Genomic DNA, 22,877 nt, shown 5'->3' with positions numbered 1-22,877 from the left:
GTATATCACATTACTCTATAGTATGTTTTGGATGTCTTTAGCCAATGTATATCAATACTATTCCTCCACTTTAAACCACTGGAGATAGGTACGACCCACTAAACCACTTCAGACTATCATGAGTATAATAGGAATGTTACCAGTAATACCGAACCAATCCGTGTAAGTGTATGATATAATCAGAAACACTTTACTGACTTCTGGCTGAGTACCAAGGCATTAGAAAATCCCTCTTTAAAAAATCCTGAATTTTCCCCTGGTCCTGAGACCCTGTCAACCTCTAGCTGTTAAGCTCAGGAGAGCAAAAATCAAGGAATTTTCCAGGATTATAAAAAAAAAGGGTCCAATGGTAGGGAATGTTATAAAATAGAGCAATAATTAATTACTAATGGAATCCTGTGCCACTCAAGGCCCCCGCTTGGACCCCAACCAGCAGCCATATGATTACCGAAACCAATAACTGCGGAGCTTGGATGGCCAGTTTTTGGAGCGTTAGCACTGCCAGATCATCAGAGACCACCAGAATGGCATTGCTGCAGTGGTGGGGTGTACAGGAGCAATTGTTACTTATTTTATAATATTCCCTACATTAGCGCAAATTTTGTACAAAATCCTGCCCAGCAGAATGATGGAGACCTTTCAATGGGTTTCCTATAGAAGAGCTCCATCTACTGGACAGTCTATGTTCCACAGCTAGAATAGGGTTACAGCACAGCTCAACTATGTCAGTACAGCATACGAAAGGGGAAAGTGTGTAGCAAAAGGGGGCACAACCTGGGCATTTTCCACCCTGTAAGACACTTTGCCAATGGCCATTTTATTTAAATACAGCAGACCTGCCATCTAATTTTCTAAGTATGGCAATTTTTATTTTCTATGATCAGGCCAGCCTTCTTACAGGTTACGCAGCGTTTTCCACCCCGTAAATGAGCAACTGGACAGTGGGGCTCCTTGTGATGGTGAAGGATCCCAGCGTCAGGCACAAGTAGCCGTACTGAAGCTTTGGTTTCAAAGAGCTTGGGTGGTACCAGGGAACTTTGCCAACTCCTAATGGAAGGGCTCTACTTTTCCCCAAAGCCTCCAAGACATTTTGGAGATGCTGGAAAGTATGAAATAGCCGGGGAGAGAGTGTAGATTCATCAACACTGCTAGAGGCCCTTGATGGCTGATTAAATCTGGTGCCAATCTGCTGCTATGGCAGCTGGGGACTTAGGAAGACCCCACTAACCTTCCTTGTGGCCTTGTAGGAGATAATCAATTTCACAGTACATTGTAATACTATATTATTGCACTGTACTTAATAGGCGATCAAGCGACTACAGACTTAAGGTCTAATTAATATTTTAAAAAATAAGAAAAATATATATTTTTAAAATATAAAATAAATAATAAAAAAGTATAAATCCTCCCGTCTTTTCCCAATTTGTTATTGCCGTTTGCGCATTTGTCCCGAACGAATAAAAAATACAAATATTTATTATGTAAAGTAAACTCCAAGGTGGGAAAACAATCCACAATTAGCAGTTTTTAGTTGTCACAACTGCTCCCAAAAAATGCAATAAAAAGTTATTGAAAGGTTTGTCCCCCAAAATGGTGTGAATTACCGCACAACAAAACCCAAACTACAACCGACAAACCCCATTTCTTTCACCAATTCTCCTCACTTGGATTTTTTCTCCTGATTTCCAGTGCATTGTAGGGGAAAATAAATGGCGACATTCAACGATACGACTTGTCCCTCAGAAAACATGGCGATGGCCATGGAAGAATAAAAGAAGGAAAATCTCAAGGGGTTAACAGTACTGGTCTCATATGGTCCAGATGGTCTCTATAGTGTTCGCCCTGCCGCATGTTTCACATTGTAAAATGTGTCAGAGTCTGCTGCGCATGCTCGCTCTCATCTTTGAGCTTCTAGAAAATGGCGGCGGCTACTCTATAAGAAGACTGCTGATTATTACATAGTTTTCCCTCTAGTGTTCATAACAAAGCAGCGGGCGGGGGTGGAGCCGTGGCTGGAGATGGCTGATATAGCTTAAGAGGAGGCGCCATGAGTAGACAGACTGTAGTAGCGTCAGAATAGGCGGTGTTGTTATTGGCTATGATGGGAGATGTCTGTGTCCTGATTGGCTATTTTAGAAGGAGGCGGGGCTCTGTTTGTCCAAGTTTTGAAAAGGCTAGCGTGTGATTGGTAATGGCTCGTAGAGGCGGGGCTATCTTACTTACGACGGCCAATCACGTCCTGCGGACTTGTGCCGGTAGAGCACGTTCCTCTGTGTCTTCCCTGTTACTCCCTCACACACCATGGACAAGCTGCGCTCCCTTCTGCAGAGGACACTGGGGACAGTGAGACACCACATGGGCACTGACCAGTTCGGAAATAAGTATTATTATGTCCCTGAGCAGAAAACATGGACAGGTAATGACAGCCCCACACTGAGTGCTAGAAGGTACACACTATGTGCACTGGGGGGCGGTGTTGCCTGTAGCAACCGGCCTGGGAGTATTATCTGCACTAATGACACCTGATCACTGGTTGCTATGGGCAACAAAACACAGTCCCACAGAGAATGTTATCATTGACGCTTTATTAAATGGGTATATTTTTATGACTTGTTACTTTGCCTCTTCCATGTTGTCGTAGTTGTGTCCAGACCCTGCTGTGTCTGTGCAGTCAGGAGAGGACTGGGCCGTGACTGACACTAACCGAAACCTCCAGTCCGGCTGTGTCTGCCCCGCTGCCTGCAGACTGCCATGTAATGTCCAATTCTTATAGCCAGGTCTGGTGCGACCGGTCATATTACATCCCCATATATTACTGAACTGTGAGAGGAGCACCGTGGAGGGCCAGGAGGCCTCCGCCACCGCGCTCTGTCTGCCTCCGCGGGGCTCTGTCTGCCTCCGCGGGGCTCTGTCTGCCTCCGCGGGGCTCTGTCCGCCACCACTACTCACATCATCTGCCAATATTTTCAGTTGTTGGTGCCGGCAGATGTGGTATTGGACAGTATAGCAAACCTGAGACATACAGCGCGTGAAATAAGTATTGAATATGTCACCAATTTTCAAAGTAAATATATTTCTAAAGGTGTTTTTGCAAGGACATTCACACCAGATGTCGGTAACTACTCATCCAATCCACACAGGCAAAGAAATTACCATAGATGTCCATAAATTATATGTAATAATGAGAAATGACACAGGGAAAAAAGTATTGAACGCATGAAGAAAGATAGGTGTAAAAAGCCATGGAAAGTCCTGATGTCAGCTGAAATCTATCAGTTTTGTCAATCTGGACTGACATCTGTCTGAGATGGTTTAGTGACTCCTGCATTGAGTAGGGGGTTGGACACGATGACCCTGGAGTTCCCCTCCAACTCTAACGTTCTATGATTCTAATTAGGAAGCAACCAATATCAGCTTGTTCAACTAATGGCTGTGACAAAGTCTCTGGCAAAGTACTGGAGGGGAGATATGTAGCACTGAGATTGTTAGTTCCAGTAATATAAACATAGGAAAAATGTTCCAGCACGCGAAGTGATAAGGGGTTAATCAGCCATCTTTAGTGCTAGGGTGATTATCCCCTTAGTAATGGAGCCAATTATGTCCTTAATGACCAAGCAAAATTTTACAATTCTGACCAGTGTCAATTTATGAAGTAATAACTCTGGAACGCTTCAACGGACCCTGTTGGTTCTGAGAGTGTTTTTTCGTGACATATTGTACTTCATGATGGTGGTAAAATTTCTTTGATATATCACTTGCATTTATTTGTGAAAAAATGGGAATTTAGCGAAAATGTAGAAAATTTTGCAATTTTCAAACTTTGAATTCCTATGCCCTTAAATCAGAGAGATATGTCACACAAAATAGTTAATAAATAACATTTCCCACATGTCTACTTTACATCAGCACAATTTCTGCAACAAATTTTTTTTTTTTGTTCTGAAGTTATAAGAGTTAAAAGTTGACCAGCAATTTCTACTTTTTGCCACAAAATTTACAAAACCATTTTTTTAGGGACCACATCACATTTGAAGTAACTTTGATGGGTCTGTATGACACCATTCTAAAAAATGCACCCCTCAAGCTGCTCAAAACCACATTTAAGAAGTTTATTAACCATTCACGTGCTTCACAGGAACTGAAGCAATCTGGAAGGAAAAAATGGAACATTTAACTTTTTTCACAAAATTTTTACTTCATCCTATATTCATATTTTATTTTCACAAGGGTAAGAGGAGAAAATGGACCCCAAAATTTGTGTTTCAATTTCTCCTGAGTATGCCGATACCCCATATGTGGGGGAAACCACTGTTAGGGCGCACGGCAGGGCTTGGAAGGGAAGGAGCGCCATTTGACTTTTTCAATGCAAAATTGGCTGGAATCTAGAGCAGACGCCATGTTGTGTTTGGAGAGCCCCTGATGTTCCTAAACAGTGTAAAACCCCCACAAGTGACCCCATTTTGGAAACTAGACCTCTCAAGGAACTTAACTAGATGTGTGGTGAGCACCTTGAACCTCCAGGTGCTTCACAGAAGTTTATAACGTAGAGCTGTGAAAATAAAAAAAATCTTACATTTTTTCCACAAAAATTATCTTTTAGCCCCAATTTTTTTTTATTTTCACAAGGGTAAGAGGAGAAAATGGACACCAAAATTTGTTGTGCAATTTCTCCTAAGTACGCCGATACCCCATTTGTGGGGAAAAACCACTGTTTGGAAGGGAAGAAGTACCGTGTGACGCTTTGAACGCAAAATTGGCTTGAATTGAGAACGGACGCCATGTCGCATTTGGAGAGTCCCTGATGTTACCCCATTTTGGAAACTACAACCCTCAAGAATTTTATTAAGGGGTATAGTGAGCATTTTGAACCCAGAGGTACGACACAGAATTTTTGTAACATTAGGTCGCCATATTGATTATGTTGTCGTTAGTGTTGAGTGCAAGTGCTAGCTACTTGAGTTTGCAACGGGTGCTCGGCTATGCACCAAGTATTGCAGGTGCTCAGGTGAGATGCTCGAGGCCCCGCATGTTTTGGGGCTGTTAGACACCCAAAAAAAACATTCGGGGATTGCCTGTGCATGGCTACCCCCGGTAGCTGAGACCCCGGAGAATTTCCGACTCTGGGGGGGCGCTACAGCCTTTTTACCAATTGCCGTTTTAAAACAGCAATGAGGGAAAAGGGCCCCTTAACGTCCTCCGTTTTAATCGGCGGTCCTTAAGGGGTTAAACACCTGCAGAGAGAGAGAGAGGAGATCAGAGGATAAAATCAGCCTTTTAGAGCATTTAGTGTTGGGAGGGCCTGGAGGCACAAGCTCTGGAGCTGTAATGCCATGTGAAGGAAAGATAAACCATGGGTTGTTTGTTCCTGAAGCTGGCAGTTACCCGTAACAACAAGGATTGTGCCATACATTATGTTTTGTTTTCCTGTTAGGCCAGGAAGTCCGTGTTTATTTTTTCTAACATTGCCGTGGTTTATGCATTGCTCTTAATAAACCACAGAAGATTTAAAGAGACAGTGTTCCTTTGTCTACCTCTATGTGCAACCAAGTGAGCCGATCTACCACATGGCTTATGAAAGGGTGTCTCATTACCAAAGTGCCACACAAGAAACATCTCATGATTGGTAAAACCAGTGAACTGTCTCAAGACCTTTGCAACCTTATTGTTGCAAAACATACTGATAGCATTGGTTACAGAAGAATTTCTAAACTACTGAAGGTACCCGTGAGCACTGTTGGGGCCATAATCCGGAAGTGGAAAGAACATAGTTTCACCATAAACCGGCCATGAGATTCAGACAACCTCCCTGGCCTGTATGCACGCTCATCACTCAACCTCCATGGCCTGTATGCACGCTCATCACTCAACCTCCATGGCCTGTATGCACGCTCATCACTCAACCTCCATGGCCTGTATGCACGCTCATCACTCATCCTCCATGGCCTGTATGCATGCTCACCACGCAAGACTACATTGCTGAACAAAATGCATGTTCAAGAGCGTTTAAAGTTTGCTCAACAACATTTAGACAAGCTTGTGAAGTACTGGGAGAATATAGTCTGGTCAGATGAGACCAAAATTGAATTCTTTGGATGACATAATACACACCATGTTTGGAGGCCAAAAGGCACTGCATATCACCCCATATCACCCCAAAAACACCATACCAACAGTGAAGTTTGGAAGTGGGAACATCATGGTGTGGTTCTGTTTTTCAGCATATGGCACTGGCATACTTCATGTAATTGAAGGAAGGACGAAGGGACAAATGTACCGAGACATTCTTGATAAAAATGTCCTGCCCTCTACCAGGATGATGAAGATTAAACGAGGGTGGAAATTTCAGCAAGACAATGATCCCAAACACTCAGCCAAGGAAACTCTTAATTAGTTTCAGCAAAAGAAAATAAAGCTGCAAGAATGTCAGAACCAATCACCGGACCTGAATCCAATAGAAAAATAATGGAAGGAACTAAAGCTCAGAGTTCATTGAAGGAGTCCACAGTACCTTCAGGATTTGAGTGTTTGTGTGGAAGAATGGGCAAAAATCACACCTGAGCAATGCCTGCGACTAGTTTCTCCATACAGGAGGCATCTTGAAGCTGTCATCACAGACAAAGGCTTTTATACAAAGTATTAATTAAATTTCAGTAAGTGCGTTCAATGCTTTTTCCCTGTGTTATTTCTCATTATTACACATAACTTAATTTATGGATATCTATGGTTGATACCTTCCATTGTCATTTGTGCCTGTGAGCGGCGCTATCGCTTACCTCTCACTGGGCATCGCGTGACCACGGCTGCAGCCGGCTCTGACATCCGCTGATGTCACGTCAAGTTCCAGGACCCCAGAAGCATGACCCAGTGACACGCACCCCTTTGAGTGACAGGGCTGTGGGCGATATTTCACCGCACGTCACAGCCCAGCATCCAGCATGCTCTTTCCCTCTCTCTACTCTGCATTCATTGGCCACAGGCGCTCGTTGGATGCCGGGCTGTGACATGCGGTGCAACCCCGCTCACAGCCCAGTCACTCAGGGTGGTGCGCGACGCTGGGTCACGCCACTGGGTTCCTGGAACTTGATGTGACATCACCGGATGTCGGGGCAGGCTGCAGCCGGGTCACATGATGCCCAGTAAGCGGTCAGCGATAGCGCCGCTCACAGGCAAGAATGGCAACAAGAGGAGGTATTTACAAAAACACTTCTTTCCACTGTTTAAATCGATGGGGGAATTAATTATTGTAGTGGCCAACCCCTTTAAAATTAAGAGATTTACTAACTGCCCTCTGCTCCAGTGCCGGCTTTTTACTTTTACAGTGGTGACTTCATGACCGCTGCAGCCAATCACTGGGGTCAGTGACTTTGTAGTTTTTAGATATTACAAGCAACTAATGACTGTGATCGGCTGCAACTTGTAGTTGTGACCTCACCACCTGTTAACAGTCACTAGGTGCAGCGGCTAGTGTGTAGGATATTTTTAACCCTTTGAAGCCTTTGGGCGTAAAAAGTAAATAAATTACAGAAAACCCCTTCATTATGGTGCAAAAAATTACTGTCATATGCTGTACAGTGGCACGTCCATTGTTGTGGGAAGCAGAACAGTACATGGATCTCGCCACACGAGGGCGACATTGCCTTACAGCTGTCAGTAAATCCGTTATCGCTCGGCTTTCCTGCCCTCCTGCTGATGTGAATAGAGAAGCTTGGGTTGTGCCCATTATCTATATCTGCAGTGATTAGTCTCTTTTTCCTCCACATATTACCAAATACTGTTTATTCTTTTCATGTAATTATTATTAGCAGATATTGACGTCCCTCTTGGATGGTGAATGTGCTGAGCGGGAGGTCAGTGTATTGAACAATGGGCATGATTGGGGTACAGCCGTGACTGCTCAGCGTTGTGCCCTGCTTCGATGACTGCAATGGAGCGGGTGCAGGGTGCTATAATGATCTTTTCTCCTTTCACTGCTTATGGACCCCTATGACACGCGGCTTCTACATTTACTTAGATAGGGAATCCTGGCCTGACAGGTCCCCTTCAAAAGCCAAATAATGCAACAATTTTATTTGTAAAAATGAGTCTTAGCCTGCGTGCCCACTATGCGTTTTTCAAGCGTTTTTGCCGTGTGACATCCGCATCACTGCATCTGCACATGCAGATATCACATTCTTATTCTTTTTTTTTTAACTAACTTGGTCACACTACTATAAATCCATGCCGGTTGCATGGATTTATATAGTGTGACCAAGTTGTCAAGCACTTTCCAAGTGATGCTAAAATCGCTTGGAAAGCGCTTGTCAACCCGCATGCAGAAATGCATGTGAAGAACGCTTCACAAATGCTTCTACCTGGCGGGAAAAACGCATGTACAATCCGCATGTAAAATCCACATGCATTTTTCCTGCCAGGGAGAAGCGGAAAAAAAAAGCAGCATTTCTGCATCGTGGGCACATAGCCTTAGTCCAAAATGCATTCATTTAAGTCCTATAAAAAAATATTTCCACAGTCGGAATGTGGGAGTGTGGGGAGGTGGGCATGAGTGCAGCTACTTTTACTCAAAATTGTGATTCTTCCCATACCTCAAAAGTAATTAAAAAATCAATACTTCTTCTACCAATTACTGTGTTAAAAACGGACAGCACACTGATGGCATCCATGTGCTATCTGTGATTTCTATGGTCCCATAGACTTGTATGGGTGATTTTTGTGCTGTGATTCCGAACATTACAGGAAAAATAGACGTCTCAATGAGTCCTTGGGCTATGTTCACACATTGCATTTTTTATGCGTGTTTTTTTTTTTTCTACAACAAAACCTGGTCTCTTCCCAGGAGGTTTGTTCAGGATTTTTCTTGCTTTTTTACTTTGTTTTTTCAGTGTTTTTTTTTCACTGTCTTTTTGTCTCTTTTATGCATGTACATAAAGTTCAGTGGAAAAAAAACATCTTTCTGGTTTTGGCACAAAAAAAACACTGAAAAACCTGACACCTGCGTTTTTGGTGCGTTTTTTAAGCATTTTTTTCACCACCCATTACTTCCAATGGGTCAAAAAATGCTGAACAAATGGCAGAAGAAGTGACATGCTCTATTTTGCAAAAAAACATGCAAAACACAAAATCCTGAACTAAAAAACAAACAGGATGTGTGCAAGAGATTTCTGGAATCTCATAGACTTTGCTGGTACTGTAAAACGCAGCTGAAAATGTGCATAAAAAAAGCATCAAACGCTGAAAAAACCAAGATGTGTGATCATGGCCTTAGATGTAACAGGAGGGAGTGGTTGTACACAGATCTCCACACCGCACGGATACAGGGGAGAAACTATCTCAAGGAGGGCAAATAAATAATTTTGATATAAAAGGAGTAAAGCACATCCAGAAGAAATTACAGGATAGAAGTGGGATAGAAGGTGTGATACATTATCTATAGAAATTCTCAGCACCCTAGATACACACAGCTTATAAATCCAGCCTATATTACTGAGAGACACTCCTCAAGAGAAAATTGTATTTTTGTACTGTTAGCCAGTGGTTAGAAAATAATCAAACTTGAGAGTTTTCAGTGGTTGATATCTTTTAATGGCTAACTAAAGACGATTACAAATAGCAGATCTTTTATCAGGACTAGTATAGCACAATTTCTGAAGTCACATATTAATATGTAACAGGACATAGAATAGTGCAATAATAAGACAAGTGATGTAAAGCAGCTGTGGCTGTAAATATTGATGCAGTTCATAGATAAGGAGTGTGAAAGTTTAATTGTCCTCCTATTGAGGTTTTGTGTCGGGGTTGTGATGCCCCCACAATGTCCGAGGAGCACATTCCTTCATAGATGTAGAAAGAACTAAATCCATGCGACACATTCATTCCTGCAGAGTGTCACAGGCTGTCATAAGTTTGTGCTCCCAGACTCTTCTGTTTGTCTGTGATGTGAAGCTTCCTTTCGATACCAGCAATTTCATGTCCATAATGCTGTGATCAGGGTAGCAAAAATGTTTGGCCACAGGTAGATCTTTTTTTTTTTTCTTTTATTGTTGGGGATCTTTATCTTGTCTGTGGTCATTAAATGTGGACAAGTGTATGGGGTAAGGCCACAACCACTAGACGGCTTCTGCCCGGGAGTATGCATATCGCATACATCGCCACCATTCCCTGCTCAGAAACCATGTGAATCCCTGCAGTGCACAGTGCATGCGCTGGGGGGATTCATAAGTCTGCAGTCACACAGAATGACTGCAGACTTCTCATTTTAGACCAGACAACCCCTTTAACTGTAGACAATACATGTATTTGGGGCAAAAAACTGTCCCATTAAGGTATCTGTGACGATCAGTTGGCTTCTGGTACAGGGACATCTTTATCTTATTGTTCTGTAGCTTGATGGTGTCTAACAAGTCACTCAAAAAGACTCCATCCAGATGAGTGACAATATTTTAATTTAGCAGTAAAAAGGCCAGAGGTCTGATGGGACATGCTTGGCCATGAAAAGATTTGCATATTGTGTTGCCATTCTACTTCCCATCGCTGTACCAGTCTCCTGTAAATATGTCGTTATCAGATGCAAAGTAAGGCTATGTGCCCACGATGCAGAAATGCTGCATATTTTTTCTGCTTCTCCCTGGCAGGAAAAATGCATGCGGATTTTACATGCGTTTTTCCTGCCAGGCAGAAGCGTTTGTCAAGCGTTTTTGCATGTATTTCTGCATGGGGGTTATCAAGCGCTTTTCCAAGCGATTTTAGCATCACTTGGAACAGTGCTTGACAACTTGTTCACACTATATAAATCCATGCAACCGGTGTCAGCTAATCCCATTCACCCAATCTTCATTAGCATTTCCATTCATGTAATTTCTGGGACAGCTGTGAGCTGCTATTTTTAGCCTAGGAAGGTACCATTAGGCAAACATGGTCCTTGGCTATTATAACAGCTCACAGCTGTTTAGTTAGCTGCTTTGTCTCCACAAACAGCAACAAGCAGCGCTTTGGACGCAGCAAATTTTTGTTGCGTCCAAAGTGCTGTGTTCTAATACCACACTTTTGTTGTCGGTACATGTGAATCCACCGCATATAATGACGCTTCAATCGGTCAAAATCTGCAGCGGAGACTAGCTTGTCCGCTACAGAAATTGACATGCTGCGGCGAGTTTGAGTACGTGGCCATGATCTGGAGCCGCTGCAGGTTTGACGCTGCTTATTTATACGGTCAAACCCTCAGCGTCCAGATATTGCAGCATAGTGGATGGGATCTCTTGAAATCCCATGTCCACTATGCGTGCATCAGAGGCTGCGGATCACCCGTGGACACTGATATGCGGCACGTCTTTCAGGATCTCAGCATGTCCAATTCTCTTGCTGAGTCGCTAGTCTCTGCAACAGAAATTTGACCACTAAAAATTATAGAATGCGGTAAATACGCATGGTTCAGTGAGCACATGTGGATTTACCTGTGTTCAATACAATGCAACGTTTTGAACGCAGCAAAAAATATGCGTCCAAAGCACTGCTACGTCCGGGTCGTGGGCACAGAACCTAAAACGCGTAATTTTTATAACCAGCAGAGGGAAAGCCGACCGCTGGGGGCTGACATTAGTAGCCGGGGAAGCGGCCATTAGCTAACAATGTTCCCTGGCTATTAATATCAGCCCACAGCTGTTTGTTTAGCCTTTACAGGCTAGATTACAGGGGGACCCCAGAAAAAAATTGACCTAGGGTCCCCCTATAAAATCTAACCAGAAAAGGCTAAACCGACAGTTGCCGGCTGATATTAATAGCCAGGGAAGGGGCCATGGATCCTACTCCGGGGCTAATAATATCACCCCTCAGCAGTCCCAGAAATGGCACATCCATAAGATGGGCAAAATCTGGCGCTTAGACTCCGCTCTTCCCACTGCCCTGTACCGGTGGCGAGTGGGGTAATGGGGTTGGGGTTCACGTCAACCTTGTATTGGTGGCTGACGTGAAGCCCAGGTTAGTAATGGAGGGCGTCTATAAGATGCCCCCATTACTAACTGCGTATTAAAATGGTCGCTGCTTTTTCAATAAATACACTGCCAGAATAAAGTATTTTAATGAAATAAAAAACACACGGTTTAACAAATTTTTTAAAATTATTTTCTCAGTCCCTGAATCCCTCGATCTTCTGTAAAAAACAAAAAACGAACAACCATATCCCTCACCTGTCGCGACGCAGTCTACGATTACCGCCAACGATTGTCCCTTGGCGATCCAGGCCACTTCTACAGCTGTGACATCAGCAATCACTGATTTCACTGCTCTAGAAGACAGAAATGTATACTGACAGGAGTCTAAAATCACTCCTGTCAGTATACATTGCTGTGTAGGAGGTCACTGGGGTTCTTCAGCTGAAGATCAGCCCTGGTGAGCTCAGCACCAGTACTGGTGGGAACATTCTTGAGAATGTTCCCACGATGAGGTCACGTGAGTGATCAGCTGATCGCTCACATGACCACAGGTCCTGGCAGCGCAGTACACTGCTGGGAGGACACCGGGGGGCGCCGGACTGGTGAGTATAGTGTTTTTTTTGTTTGTTTGTTTGTTTTTTTACCACCGCAGGCATGCTGGCTCGGCTGAGGAGAGTACTGCTCCCTTCAGCCGCGTCATTCTCGCTGTTATCAGCGGTGGCCAGATGAGAGAAGTAGTTGTCCTCCTCTGCCGACCCGGCTACCACCCGCAGGGCGTTTCCGCCTCGAATTCAAATAGCCTGTGCCAAATGGGAGGAGTGCTGGTCCAATGCATGATCTGTCATTTTTTTTGGGATGTGCACTCCTCCCATTTGACACAGGGGATTTTAATTTTCAGGAGACTGCAAAGAGGGTCTAGCCTATTTTTGCTCTGACTTGAGAAGGTGAGTGACAATGCTCCTTTCATGTGGTGTTGGTGCAGTGTGTCGGCCATTGTTTCTGTGGTTTTGTGCTTGTGGGGCGGTGCGGCTCGGAGTCATGGGGACCCAGTCTTGCAGCATGGGTGCTGTGAGGCACCAGGCCGCCCGCCCTGCTGGTGCATTGTCGCTGTGGCGGTGGTTGGCGCATGGCTCCGCTCCCGCTCAGGCAGTAAATGTTAGGAGCCACTACGAGGTTTGCCGTGACGTGGCAGCGGCTTCATACAGTCTGATCAGAATGTTAAACTAAGAACCTCATGTTCAGTTATATATAATTTTGCTGAGAGGCATTAGATCAAATGTATGATTTTTTGGAGGTGCGGTCCATGCTCTTTTTTTTGCATTAAAATGTATCTACTACTGAGGATTGTCAAATTTGATTATTTTCCCAGAAGAGAAAAATCTGACAATCTAATGGATGATTACTGGACATGTGAGCATAGCCTCAGAGTGTCACAGATCCATTCCCACATCCGGGAAAATCCCATATTTAAGATTGAGATCTGTGAAACTCAGGGCATATCCTATTCTGTTCCGAATAGGACATACTCAGTGGGTCCGTGTGCTGTTTTATAAAAAAAATCTATAAGGAGGTATTGTCCATGTGTAGGGATTATTATGCTGGAAGTCTTCTTGCAGGAGACGTGTGAGGAGGGGGCTGATGATTGTGGCTTACTAATCACTTTCTTCATCTTTAAGAAGAAGGTATGATGTTGCCGGAGGTCACTATGTGAGCACTGCAAAGTGTATGATAGTTTTACTTGTACATCACTGAAGAGAGATAAGTGTTTTGCCTACTAAAGTTTTTATCCATGGCCTCTACTAACTGCAGCTTTTATGCAATCTGTGAATGCTGGAACGGCCACTGTGCCTTCAAACAGAAATTTCCAATCTGAAAATCCTCCCAGGTGTCAGGCACAGTTTGGTGCAGTCTTTAACTAGCAGCCTGGAGCACAGAGTCGTCCTGTTACTGCCAAGCTGACAGTGACATTGGACAGCTGTCAGTACTGCGATCAGCCAGTGATTGACTGCAGCCATTAGTGGATTACAAGTCCTCTTTGTCCTAAATGTCGAAACTCTGTACATGGGGTATAATGGCTCCCTAGAAACGCTCTACATAGAAGTATGTATAATCGGATAAAATAAACACCCTTGTCTACCAAAAAGGGGTTAATGCCTGTGACACGCAGGTCCTGGTGGCTGAGAATCAGTTCCATGCCCATAAAGGCTGCTGTACCGGGCACTATACATCCCTGCGATGTAAGGAAAAATGGGGTCACTGGTGGCGGGACCCAAAGTTTGTAAGACATTAAAATAAACCAGTTATTACTTTGTTCCTTATTACCATAATAAGGGGCTGTTCATATTTCTTTTTTTTTTTTTAAATGTTACATTGGTGTATTTAAAGAGGTTGTCCACTACTTGTCATTGACCTATCCCTAGGATAAGTCATCAATGTATGATCAGCCAGTGTCTGGCACCCCCGTCGATCAGACATTATTGGTGACCGCAGCCGCTGCCGCCCGAAAGTAGTCACTTGCCAAGCTGCTCTGTCTACTTGTAGTGGCCGGGGCTTGGTACTACACATCTGCCTCCTATTGCTTTGAATAGGAGGCGGATGTGCAGTACCCTGCCGCGGCCACTATCAGAAGACGAAGCAGCTTGGCAAGTGACTACTTTCTGCTGTCAGCCGCCAACACCGATAACAGTTGATTGCTGGTGTGCCGGGTGTCGGACCCCGGCCGATCAGACATCAATGAAGAAGTAGTGGACAACCTCTTTAATTAAAAAGATCCTATCACATACGGTATATCGAGTATTTCTTGTGCTGTGCAAAAGTTTTGCTTTAAAAAATAGTAGTAATATATGTAGAAATCAATGAATAAAGGAGAAATGTAAATCAAATCAATATTTGGTGTGATCATTTTTGCACCCTTCGTCTTAAGAATAGCATCACTACTTCTAGGTACAATTGTTTGTTCCAACATCTTGGAAACTAACCACTGATCTTCTGTGGATGTCGCTTGTGTAAATCCTTCTGTCTCTTCATGTAATCCCAGACAGAGTTGATGCTGAGATCAGGGCTCTGTGGGGCCATATAATCACCTCCAGGACTCCTTGTTCTTCCTTACCCTATATATAGTTTTTAGGGATCATTCAGAGAAGAGTATAATACGGATGCGTGCTCTTCAAGTAATTGGACAGCACACTGACTAATGGAGCTTATTAGGGTTGTTCAGATGACAGTTTTTGACCCCTTCATGTGAAACAAGCTCACAGCATGCATTATTTTTTTCCCAAGTCTATGGGTGCACAAAAGAAAATTGTATCCCACACAGAACATCCATCCGGCTTCAGATTTTTTACAGATACGTTTCTGTTATTGACCTAGTAAACTATATTTGATCATGTACATGTTTAAAGTTAATGTATGAAAACGGATCACACACGGACATATAAATCGGACAGATCAGATGGCATACAGATGACAATATGGATAAAACGATGATGATTTTTATACACTCGTGTGAACCTGGCCTTAATGACATTGGCTGTATGTTTTGAACACTGTCCTGCAACAGAAAAAAATTGGAGCCAATCAGACCCCTCTCTGTGCATAGAATATACGTTATATATAGCTTCCTCCGTCCAGTATTTGCATGGCGGTGGACACTGCAGGTGCACACCCTTTTTTACCTTTTTATGTGCATTATATTTGTATTTCAGCACAAAACAACAGCAATGAAAATAAGATAATAAATATATATATATATATACATATATATATATAATATATATCCAGTGTAGCCCTTTTTTAAGGCAACTACATAGTGCACTTATATTTGCCACCTCTCCGATCTTGTGTAGTATATGAATATATACATTACTTAGAATATCCCCATTTAGCTGCTAATTAGAAGTAATATTTATAGCTTTTTCATCGAGCAGATGTCTGGCCTTCCAATAGATATCTTGTTTATTACCTTTTGTGAACATGCAATTATAAGGCGGTAACAATTAACAATATAGGAATGATATTCTATCTTTATCTTTTGCATTTAATATCTAGGCTAAGGATGCATTTACAATGACAGATTCTGGTGAACACACGTTCTTAAAAGCACTTGCGAAGTGTAATGTAATGACTGACAGTCTATTCACAATCACACACAGCTCTGCAGTGAGATCCGAGCTAATACAGTACAGCAGAAGGGAACTTTGTCTGATTACAAACACATTTGCAGCAGCATGCTGGCAGTTCTGTCTGATTTATAAGTAACCTAGTACAGCAGAGTTGAACAAACACATTTGCAGTTGTCTTCCCACTGTCTCACAGTGCTTCAGCTTAAAGTTCACTTCTGCTTTACTGTTGGCTGTGCTATTCTGTATTATCTCTGATCTCACTGCACAGCGCTGTGTGAGATTATGAGAACAGGCTGTCAGTCATTACATGTCTCATACTGGTAACTCGCCTTTCATTTAAAACGAGCTCTGGAGGCAGATTCTCCGTGAGATCTAGATCTGGCCCGTAGATCTTAACAGCTGATTTACATATTAAGAAAAATGTAGATATCTCTGGAATAAGACATTGGATCGCAGATATCCAGGTATAATTGTATTCAACATTCAATGACCTACATGCCCATGTAGACTACTTAAGATCCTACTGACTGATTACCTCCAGATTGCTGGAGGTTCAACTTCTGGGACCTCACTGATCCCAAGAACTGAGCTGTGTGAAACCCTAACTGAATGAAGCGTAGTCAAGCATGCACATCTCCACTCTATTTAAGAGAACTTGGTTCTTGGTTTTAGAACCCTGTTTTTTTAGAGGTCGCAGGTGTTGGATCCTCAGCTATCAGCAAGTTATCTGATATTGTCCCGGTGCAGTGTGCTTGGTAGCCTGGCTGGTGGAGCGAGCTGACAATGAGTGGTCTGGAAACTGCACCAAAAGCAGGATTTCCAGAACAGGAGCATAAATGTTTTGCAGGTGGGATGGTCAGAATACGGGCCAAAGTCAATATAACAGGAAAAAATCTAGGAATAAATGCAAACAAACTTGTGTGTACCAGATCAAGGAGAACTATAACTGGCAATGGGGAACAGGCATTGTCAGGATCATAAATAGCCAGGGTTAAAGGCAGCAGAAATCCAAGACAAAAGTTAACCCTCAAGATACTGACCAGGATGGCACCACAAGTCCCAGAATCACACAGGACCACCCCGTTGTAACTCCTCATCGTCTGCGACAGTGTCATGATGTCTATCACCAACACTGATGTCACACATATCCCGTGGTTAGGGGATAGCTTGCAATTTTGAGAGAACTTATTTTTGTAACTGTTTAAAAAGTTTTTGCAACGTTATTGCCAGGGACAATGGGCACTTACATTGTCCCTCAACCTAGGGGGACCCTAGTCTATCCCTGTAGCCCAGATTACCCCTGAAGGTGAATATGCTGGGGTCTCCTACTTTGCTATGCTCCTATATGCACGCTGATCTGTTTCCTTCCCCACCCTGGGAGGTATGGGACAGAAATGTATAGGATAACACAAACCTGAGAGGGATAAAAGAAAACTACAATCATATAGGTACGAATTTGTGGTAAACCAAATGGCAGAGGATTATTATAAACAGAAAAACCAAATCCACACAGAAATCTCCTGTAAACTATACCAACCGACTACTACTAATTCTCCTTCACCACCAAACCAGAGAGTTGTAATTATCACCAGGAATTCCCTAGTTCAAGAGGTGAGCAATGACGCATCTATACCTGAGAGGAGTGGCCAACACAGAACAGCTCAGACAATTCCCGATGGAGATAGACAGGACTGATTTAACCCTTGCAATAACAGAGCAAGGAAAACCTGCACTGCTAATAGGAAGGTGAAGCAGATCTTATATGTGCAGAGGTTTGTGTAACCAGACGCTGCAATTTTCTGGCCCCTCTCTGTCACGGTATCCCCATGACAGTACTCCTGGTTTTATAATGGTTTTCACACATGAAAACCTTTATTGTTAACCTCATTTTTTTTTATCTGGTCTTTTCTATCTCCAACTTCTGGAAAACCCACCAGAACATCATTATTTATCCACCGACAGTGATAACCATACGAGTGAGGCGGTTCAGCCTATTCACTAGAATGGGCTATGCTGCATTACTGAACTTATCCTGACTATCACCATGGGACCTGAGAGTCAGCCCTCCACCGTTCGCACAGTAATAGGCTGTCCTAATATAGGCCATCAATAGAAAAGCTTGGTAAACCTATTATAAATATGGTGATCAAACACTGAAAGGTTACTAATGAGTGATCTTTTTTTGGTCCATTGAGTGTAAAACTAAATTTATTGAGTGAACACCTTTAAATATTATTATGATTGATTACAAACTTTTTTTGTACTATTTTTTTTTTTTTTATCTGGTGTCCATTCATCAATTCCTACCAAACTGAATACACCTCCAATAAGACAGAAAATCTCTTTTTGCGGCACAGTGATGTATTGAGAGCTGTTAGTCAGATAAATGACTCTCGGCCTGGTGCGGACTTTTGATGCATGGCTCTTTGGTCACCGTGACGCTGCCTTTCCTGTTTTCATATAAATAGCATTTACAGTCCCCAATACCAAATATTGGAGAAGGCTCAGAAGTCGCCGCATTTATGGTGCCCGTCCTTCTTTTGTGTGTATTCTGATTGATAGAAGGTAATGGACAAACAACATGGCAGAATATCTTTTATTTTTTTTCTTCAGTATACTCAATCATTGTCACATTCAATTGCTTTTTATAGCTTGCAAGCAAAGGTGGTTTTTTCCATAGATTATAGGTCAGTCAAAGCGTTTTTCTTTGACCTTCCACATCAGTATTGTGCCTGCAAACTCCGAGCATATAATCTCCAGCAGCCGGGGACGTTATGGCAGTAAATATTGGCATATTTTTGGATGCACGAGGACATTGCAGTGAGAGGGATAAGGCTGCGGGGTGACCTTCCTGAACGTGCGCGTTGATGCTGGGGGTCAACGGTTTCCATAAAACAGGATTAAAAACGCTTCTATCTGTATCTGAATCACATACCATAGGGGGCCTTTAGGAAATACAGTAATGCTATGTCCCGCTAGTAGAGAGAACATTGATAAGTTGTGAAGTGGTACGGCATCTATAGACTTTTACAGGACTTGCTGTACTTCTATATGACTATTTGTAAACAAAGACATATGAGAGTTTTTCTTTTTCTTTTGGATTCTGTATGAATATCATGGCGTGTTCCATCATTGAGCTATTCACCTGTAATATGGCGATGTACCGAAGCACCATATGGTGGCACTCTAAGGTGGAGATACTCTCTTCCTTCATATATAGGGTGTTTCTCTGACGATACTGAAGTCGGTTTCTGATTCGACAAGTTTCTTATTCGGCAATTTATTTTTTTCTGTTTTTTTTTACAGGTTTAATTACAAAAATAAAAAAATTACAGTAATAAAATACAATGAAGCAAGTAGCCCTGATGTGAATACTTTTAAAAGCAGCTACAAAATTCGTAAAACTGGCACCAAAGTGGGCACTGAAAGGCGTTATTGAAAGGGTTAAATGACTTTGGACCACTGATCTCACACTGCAAATACACAGACCAGGATGCCCCACATCTTACTCAAGTCACGCCAGCCTGGCCCAAATGAGTTCTGGAAATCACAACGGGCATCAAAGTGGGCAGACAGCCGATTTCGATGAGCTGAATAAGTAACTGGTGTTTTTTTTCAGGGGTTAAATGACTTTGACCCACTAATCTCACACAGCCATTACATGCATAGTGATATCCCACATCAAATTCAGGTCACTCCAGCCTGGCCCAAATGGGTTCTGGACATCAGAATGGGCATCAAAGTTGGCAAATAACCACTTTTCACAGATTTGAATAAGTAAATGGTGATTTTCAGGGGTTAAATGACTTTGTGCCACTGATCTCACACCCCCACTACATACTTAGTGATGGCCCGCATAACATTCAGGTCACTCCATCCTGGCCCCAATGGGTTCTGGGCATCAGAACAAGCATCAAAGCGGGCAAATAGCCACTTTTCACAGATTTGAATAAGTCACTGGTGTTTTTAATGGGTTAAATGACTTTGGGCCACACCAGCATTACATACATATTGATGGTCTGCATAAAATTAGATGTGGGGCATCACTAGGTATGACATACTGGTGTGATATCAGTGGCCCAAAGTCATTTAACCCCTGAAAAACACCAGTTGCTTATTCAAATCTGTGAAAAGTGGCTATTTGTCTGCTTTGATGCCGGTTCTGATGCCCAGAACCCATTTGTGCCAGGCTGGAGTTTCCTGAATTTGATGCTTACCATCACTATGTAAAATATTTTGGTTTGAGATCAGTGGCCCAAAGTCATTTAACACATTAAAAACACCAGTTACTTATTCAAATCTGTGAAAAGTGGCTATTTGCCCTCTTTGATGCTGGTTCTGATGCCCAGAACCCATTTGGGCCAGGCTGGAATGATCTGAATTTGATGTGGACCATCACTTTGTATGTAATGGTGGCATTATATCAGTGGCCCAAAGTCCTTTAAACCCTGATAAACACCAGCTACTTATTTGAAATCTGTGAAAAGTAGCTATTTGCCCGTTCTGATGCCTAGAGCCCATTTGGGCCAGGCTGGAGTGACCTGAATGTTATGCGGGCCATCACTATGTGTGACATACTGGTGTGAGATCAGTGGCCTAAAGTCATTTAATCCCTGAAAAACACCAGTTACTTATTCAGCTCATCGAAATCGGCTGTCTGCCCACTTTGATGCCCATTGTGATTTCCAGAACCCATTTGGGCCAGGCTGGCGTGACTTGAGTAAGATGTGGGGCATCCTGGTCTGTGTATTTGCAGTGTGAGGTCTGCGGCCCAAAGTCATTTAACCCTTTCAGTAACGCCCTTGAGTGCCCACTTTGGTGCCCATTTTTGTGCTAGATTTACGACTTTTGTAGCTGCTTTTAAGCGTATTCACATCAGGGCACATCGCTGCATTGTATTTTATTACTGTAATTTTTTATTTTTGTAATTAAACCTGTAAAAAATAGAAAAAAAGAAATTGCTGAATAAGAAACTGGACGAATCAGAAACCAACTTCAGCATCGTGTTTCTCTGTGCATAAGATCTTGACATCAGTCTTTGGGGAGCGGAGCGGTCCGCTCATAATCTCTTCACTTCCTGATTGCTGATGGGTGCTGCTGTCCTGGAGATGAACAGTTGGATTGGCAGCAGGGGTGGTGCCATTTGTGCAAACTGCCCGCTCTAATTCTTCTAGCTGAGGCCTCTTTGCCTAGACTAGAGAGACGCGCAGGAGCACTGAAACTCAACCAACTTCAGAGCTGCACTCATAAACTCTATATGAAAGAGCTAGTAAGGGGTTTTCCAAAAAAAAAGTTATGTGACTTGTGATGTTAAAGCCAGAAACTAAAGGTTAATCAAGCGGCAGAATCACACCAGGTAGAGTTCCCCGTTATCTAAGAAGCCATATTTGAACAGCAGTGATTTGCGCACATTGGCTGCCACCCTGAATAATGTACTCAAAGTGGTTTCCTTTATAAAATATTCAGTGCAGGCTTCCTACTGAGTGATTTCTGAAATGCCGGTAGTTACTTTGACCAATGGATCCCATTATGAACACTTGGTTACTGCAACTGACAAGCTGCTAGTGCAATCCTCATCATAGTCCATGCATCTGAGCACGGAGCTCCTTCATTACATCTACCCGGCATTTGTGGCTGCTTATACCTTAGACAGGCATATCGGATATAAAAGATGACGTGGCAGCAAAATATGTACATGGAGAAAGGGAAATCTACTGTGGCAATACATAGATACTTCTAGGGGTTGTCTCAATGGATGACATCCCATGATGGAGCCACCCTAGTGATCAATCTATGCCATCAGGTTAGCGGGCTCAAACCTCTCGTCTGGGAAATGTAGCAATAGGCTGCTTTCACACTTCTCAAACAAAAATTACTCTATACTTGGCGATTTAGTTGTTGATTTTGTTGTGGATTGACTCAGGGATTTCTTGCATTCAATGAATTACACAATGAAAATTCGGGTGAGCTGATACCACATCTAGATTTTTCACGCTGTAAGTGAATAAGTCAATTTGCTAACATTGTATTGTATATGAACGTGTGCCATCAGCCTAAGGGTGTGTTCACACTGGGTAAATGCAGGACATGTTTTTAAAATCTCATAATTTTTCCCACCTTTAAAAGACTACCTTTTACCAAATTTTTCATTTTGAACTGGACGTAGACTGTAATATTAGCTGTGTTTTTTTTTAAGTCCATGTGGGTATTAAACAGTTTTCATTGGGGGCGTGTATGATGCTGACCAATCATAAGCAGGCAGGAAGAATTAAAGCACCACTCCAGCATTTTTTTTTTGTTGTTGTGGCGCTGGATTGGTGCTGCCTAATCCAAGTTCCTTGCCCTTAGTCTTATACTCCCCAGCCACCGTATTCTTCTGTTTATGGCAAGACTGCGGTCGGTGTCCAGCAAGTTGTGACCTGCTGGATTGCTCCACTGTTTGCTGGGTGAGCCAGAGGTCACTTTTCAATGTAGGTTTATGAGAGCCAGAACAAAGCCCTCATAGACTTACATTGAGAGCTTGTCGCTGTTACCGTTGATTTCCGGTCAGTCAGAAGTTGCAGTCGCAAGATGGCGCCGTGGGACCGCAGCAACCTCGGGAACAGATGAAGATGGTGGCTGGTGAGTATAAGATTAGGGTTAGGGAATTTAGTTTAGCAGCACCACTCCAGTGCTGAAATAAAAAAAAATGCTGCAGTGGTGCTTTAAAGGAAATAAGAAAGCACCTCCACCATAGCGTAGACTTAGCAGGTTTCTCAGTGTGTGAGATTTAAGGATACAGCTCTGATCTCCTGGTCTAACCTCCTGCATGAGTCAGTGTGGGGGGAGGGAG

The 22,877-nt window shown here is 43.0% G+C and overlaps 1 protein-coding gene across 2 annotated transcripts in view; it reads left to right on the top strand.

Moving 5' to 3' along the window:
* The first annotated feature begins 2,223 nt into the window (after positions 1-2,223).
* Positions 2,224-22,877, top strand: part of NDUFAF2 (NADH:ubiquinone oxidoreductase complex assembly factor 2) — a 109,305-nt gene continuing 88,651 nt past the window's right edge. The window contains exon 1 of one of the 2 annotated variants that reach the window (XM_073680263.1): positions 2,224-2,416. In XM_073680263.1, the coding sequence (XP_073536364.1) occupies positions 2,302-2,416 (115 nt within the window). In that variant the 5' untranslated portion in view covers positions 2,224-2,301. The remainder of the gene's footprint in view (positions 2,417-22,877) is intronic. The other variant, XM_073680264.1, reaches the window with a different exon arrangement.

The sequence above is a fragment of the Phyllobates terribilis genome, unplaced genomic scaffold (assembly GCF_046119375.1).
Source record: "Phyllobates terribilis strain yellow unplaced genomic scaffold, ASM4611937v1 Scaffold_1__5_contigs__length_1240528914, whole genome shotgun sequence".
NCBI lineage: Eukaryota > Metazoa > Chordata > Amphibia > Anura > Dendrobatidae > Phyllobates > Phyllobates terribilis.
The sequence above is the reverse complement of the archived record's forward strand: the minus strand, read 5'-3'. Positions and strand labels throughout refer to the sequence as shown.